This window comes from Alligator sinensis, unplaced genomic scaffold, assembly GCF_000455745.1.
Source record: "Alligator sinensis unplaced genomic scaffold, ASM45574v1 scaffold138_1, whole genome shotgun sequence".
NCBI classification, from domain to species: domain Eukaryota; kingdom Metazoa; phylum Chordata; order Crocodylia; family Alligatoridae; genus Alligator; species Alligator sinensis.
This window is the reverse complement of record NW_005841862.1, coordinates 2,793,242-2,797,855: the sequence shown is the minus strand read 5'-3', so window position 1 is coordinate 2,797,855 and position 4,614 is coordinate 2,793,242. Positions and strand designations below refer to the sequence as shown.

At 42.4% G+C, this 4,614-nt stretch overlaps 1 protein-coding gene across 8 annotated transcripts in view; it reads left to right on the top strand.

The window, feature by feature from the left end:
- The window catches only part of XDH (xanthine dehydrogenase), an 86,202-nt gene extending 84,144 nt beyond the window's left edge, over window positions 1-2,058 (top strand). For all 8 annotated transcript variants that reach the window (XM_025216101.1, XM_025216088.1, XM_025216069.1 and 5 more), the window contains one exon: window positions 1-2,058. In XM_025216101.1, the coding sequence (XP_025071886.1) occupies window positions 1-40 (40 nt within the window). In that variant the 3' untranslated portion in view covers window positions 41-2,058.
- The last annotated feature ends 2,556 nt before the right edge of the window (window positions 2,059-4,614 follow it).

Genomic DNA, 4,614 nt, shown 5'->3' with positions numbered 1-4,614 from the left:
TGAACCAGGGACCTTTAAGCCATGGTCAGTGAGGGCATAAAAGGGAAGATGAAGAACAAACTCTGCTCATGAGACTGGCTTTACCTTACAGGACCAAAAGAGAAACAGTAAAGCAGGAGAGGAATCTGTATTCATGTGGCTCATCCATTGATTCATGAAGCTTTCTAATTCAATTGTTGAATCATTTCCTTAAGGGAAGGGTATTGCTGGCAATTATTGCTGTGATGTAAATGTAAATGAAGAGTAAATTGATGGTTTTGCTGCCTGTGTAATTGAAAATTTTACAAGGTTCATTTAAGTTTGCTGCAAGGATCAGAGCAATACTTATCACTAGTATATTGGAAGAGGTGTTTATTTTTTTTAATGCAATTATAAGATTCAGCGATATGTTAAACCAGGGGAGACTTGGATGTGTTGAATCCAGGTGAACCATCCTTTTTTCGGGTGAACTGTCCCATCCAAAAGGGTGAGGCAGGACCCTGTGTTTTTTAATCTGCTTAAAGAGGCCATATCCCTACTAAGAAGAAAAAAGGTGGGTTTCAACCTGTGTTAGCGAATCTGTCTTAAACCTGGGTCTAGGTAAGAAAGTTGTAATTTTTACACATGTTGAAAAACCCATGAGGGTTTTACCAGATGATGTGTTAAAATGACAGCTGCATTGTTTATTCTAGTAATTTTGCACAAGTTAGTTAGCACATGTTGAAGTACTTTTTATTTTACCTAGTGAAGACCAGGCCAGAGATGCTGTGAGGTTTATCAGCAAGTGCTGACTAGTTTCTGTCCATATACCTCTTTTCTGGAAAAGATTTGAGGACAACAGAAACGCGCAGAAAAAGTATAGGTTTGGATAATAAGGGAAGCTACAGGGTAACTGTACCAATGAGGCATAATCTAGATGTGAATAGAAGGCAACTGTGGGTTAATAGGTTGCCTTCTAGAAGTCAGTGCTCTCAAGAACTCAACCTTTTGTATGTGATAAACACACCAGTTTTCACTCCTGCCGTTCCTGAACCCTATCTTTTTTAAAAACAGCCACCTGTTTTTGGTAAAGATAGGGGGATGCATAAATATTGCTGAATGTACCTGTCTGATTAAATAGTTTAATGCATGATTTCAGTGCACTTTGTGATTAATGGAATTTGCATACAGAACTTTTCTTACAGTCCAGACATCTGTAAGAAATCCCTCTTCACTCTGGCCCACCAGATCCCACCCATCAAATGTCATTCTTCATGTCAGACTGATTTTATGTGGTCATAACATCTTACACCTGCACGTATTAGATCTCAGATACACACTGGGTGCGTTTACATGAGATGCTATGGCACAGTAGCAATGAGCTCATTGCTACAGCACTGTAATGTTGCCAGGCCCAAACCGTGATGGTGACGCTACTGCACAGTAGTAATGAGCTACTGCACAGCTCTTTGCTACTGTGCAGTAGCATCTAAAAATACCTGTGCAGTGATGGGACTGTGCAGTAACAACTGCACAGTTGGCTCCTTATGTAGATGCAGCCACTGTGCCTCCTTATCTGTTGCAAACTTTCTTGTCATCTCTCAGTTCCGTGACACTATTAAAATGTTTTTCCTTTTTGCACTCCTTAGGGCTGTAATCATATGTAGTATAAGCAGATGTAACTCTAGGGACTCTAATAGGCTTTTATTCTAATTTGAATTTGGCCTGTTTTATCACTTTAAAATTCTTGCACATTGAAACCAAGCTTAACGTTTTAAGCACTCCAAGGTAAACATTTTGAAATATCTAGAACTAATCTTTAGCTTAAAATACTATGAACATCATGTATATCATTTTAAAAAGGGAAGTTGTACACACAAGATGCAGATGCTAAGTACAGGCAGTCCTTGCACTTACGGCGGGTTATGTTCCTGGAAAAGGTGCTATAAGTCGAAACGATGTAGGTCGAATCGGATTTTCCCATAGAAACAATGTTATAATAGGGGGTTATGTTCCTGACCAAGGGCCTGATGCCCAACTTTTTATAGAAATGACCATAAACACCATATTTAAATTAACTATTTAATCAACTAAAAATGATATACACTGTACAGTACAAAGCTTTCTAAAGTGTACTGTATATAAATTGATTAAACAGGGCAATACAGTAACTAATCACATAAAATTGTATTTAATCAGAAGGTGAAGGAACACCTTCATCAGGGTCATGGAATTCAGAAGGGCTTCTTTGGGGAGATTTTGGGGAGACTTAGGGCCACTTGATGCCTTTTTGAGAAACTGATCCAGGGATGTTTGTTTTGACGCCCTCTTTTTCTCATTATAAATTTCTCTGTAGTGCCATAAGCGCGAGGATCCAGCGCCGTAAGTAATAACTTAGGTGTAAATGGCAGAGCACCACAAGTGCAAATCACTGTAAGTCGAAACGCCTTAAGTTGAGGATTGCCTGTATCTTGTGTCTGATCTGTTTGCTACTTTGGCTTTTTCTTAATTGAAATGTTTTTTTTTTTTTCCACTTGATGTTTAAAGTCAGAGGAACCTAGGGAAAAATGTTCTTTCTCCTGGAAAATTGGTAAAATTTTAGAATCTCTCCTTAGGAGAAGACAATTGAAACCATTTATTTGCAACAGTAGCTGCTAGAGTCAGTGGATTTATGTTCTGGACAGGCATGGATTCAAAACACAAAATCTGTAATGAGAACAGATGATAGAAAGCAAAAAAGAGATTACAACCTCATGAGTTTCCTAGGTGCTCTTAGTCCAAGGCTGGCACTAATCTATTTGTAGTAAATAGACAAACAAAACAAAGGGAATATCTAACAGTAGCCAGTGGACACTGGGCAATATTACATCAGCTGGGTATTACCTCTGCCAAGCCAAACCTCTGTGAATTATACTGAACTCATGAATTGCCCATTAGATAGTATATGCAATAAAGAAGGGACACTATCACCCTATATTGCACTTGTGATGCTTAACATTTATGTGGCCCTGATTCTGATTTGGGCCTTAGTGTTCTACTGTGATACAACTAATGAGAGTGAATCAGCATCTGCTGTCTCTGGGCCTATTTCTGCACTGTTACTCATCCTTTGGATCTGGACTCAGCATATGACCAATAGGCCTGCGCGAGTAGGGAAGTATTTGATTTGGATTCAGCTGATTTGGAAGACAGTGATTCGGTTCGGTCAGTCAAATCACTGTCCCCATTCGATTTGGCTGAATAGGCTTCAAAAGATTTGGCGCTGATTTGGAGAGGTTCGGTGATTTGGATCAGCCAGGGAGAGGCAGGCACAGCTGGGCAGCTGCAGGTTCTCCCATGGCTCCTCCAGCTGTGCCTGCTTCTGCCCAGGCAGGGGGAGCTGCAGGAGAAGCCCCCATGGCTGCTCTGCTCGGTCCTAGCCTCCCAGCACTTAAAAAAAAAAAAAAGCCCCTACACTCACTGGCTGCAGCAGTGGCGATCAGGGCCTCTGGGCACTCATGGCAGAGCCCCCCCCATGCAGCGCGGGGCATTGGGGGCAGCAGGGATTACCCCCCACACTCCTGCCTGGCACCCACATGTGCAGTGTGGCTTGACAGGGCGCTGCATGCTCTCTGGGAGCTGGGGCCGCTGGGGCTGAGTGCTGCCAGGCACCGGGTGACTGCTGCAGCCGGTAAGTGTGGGGCTTTTTTTTTAAGTGCCGGGAGGCTGGGCCGGGTGGCGGATGGGGTCGAGCAGGGAAGCCATGAGGGCTTCTCCTGCAGCTCCCCTCGCCCGGGAAGAGGCAGGCACAGTTGGAGGAGCTGCGGGAGAACCTGCAGCCGCCTGGCTGTGCCTGCCTGTCCCTGGCTGATCTGAATCTCTGAATCCCCAAATGTTTTCTGAATCAATTTGGATGCTTCAAATTGATATGGAGCTTTTAATGGGCCTCTCAATTGGATTCAGAGATTCGGCCCCCGAATCGGGCTGAATCTCCTCCGAATCAAATCGGCGACTGAAGCTTTGCACAGCCCTAATGACCAATATCAATACAACTATTTGGTGTTCAGTTGGACAAAAAAGGGGACTTATATCTGTGATTTACTTATATGAATTACTGCCAGATGTATGTGTTTAATCTATGTAAATATTCAGTGTTTGGTTCCAGCTAGTTAGAGTGGTTCTCAAACTGTGGCGTGCAGCTCAATAGAGCCGCTCTGTCAAAAGGGTAAAGTATTCCTGATCCATCAGTTTTTACACATTGGTGCTTGCCATGAACTATATCCCAATTCAGGGATCTACTCAGGTTTTTCAGAGTAACAGTCTCAAAAACAACAGGTTTCAGGCTGTCCCCAGCACAGCTGTTCTATGTCTTTCCTCATCAGGATATTCCTTTTGTAAATTTAATTGTGATCAAAGTTGGATGGGATTCTGAAACCTGATTGGGAGCAAACACCAAGGTGAGTTCAAAAGGTTTAAAAATCCACATGATTTAGGAAAGGGAGATCATCATAGAGGTCTGCTTTCAGGGAGAGGAAACATATCTGCAGAGATACCTAAACTGTGGGGACAGGACAAGGAACATAATAAACATAGAAAGGTGACTTTGTTTTCATCTTGTCTCCTTAATGTCTTAACATTTCATTAATTATTCTTCAGTGAAGCTGAGCACTGCTCTTG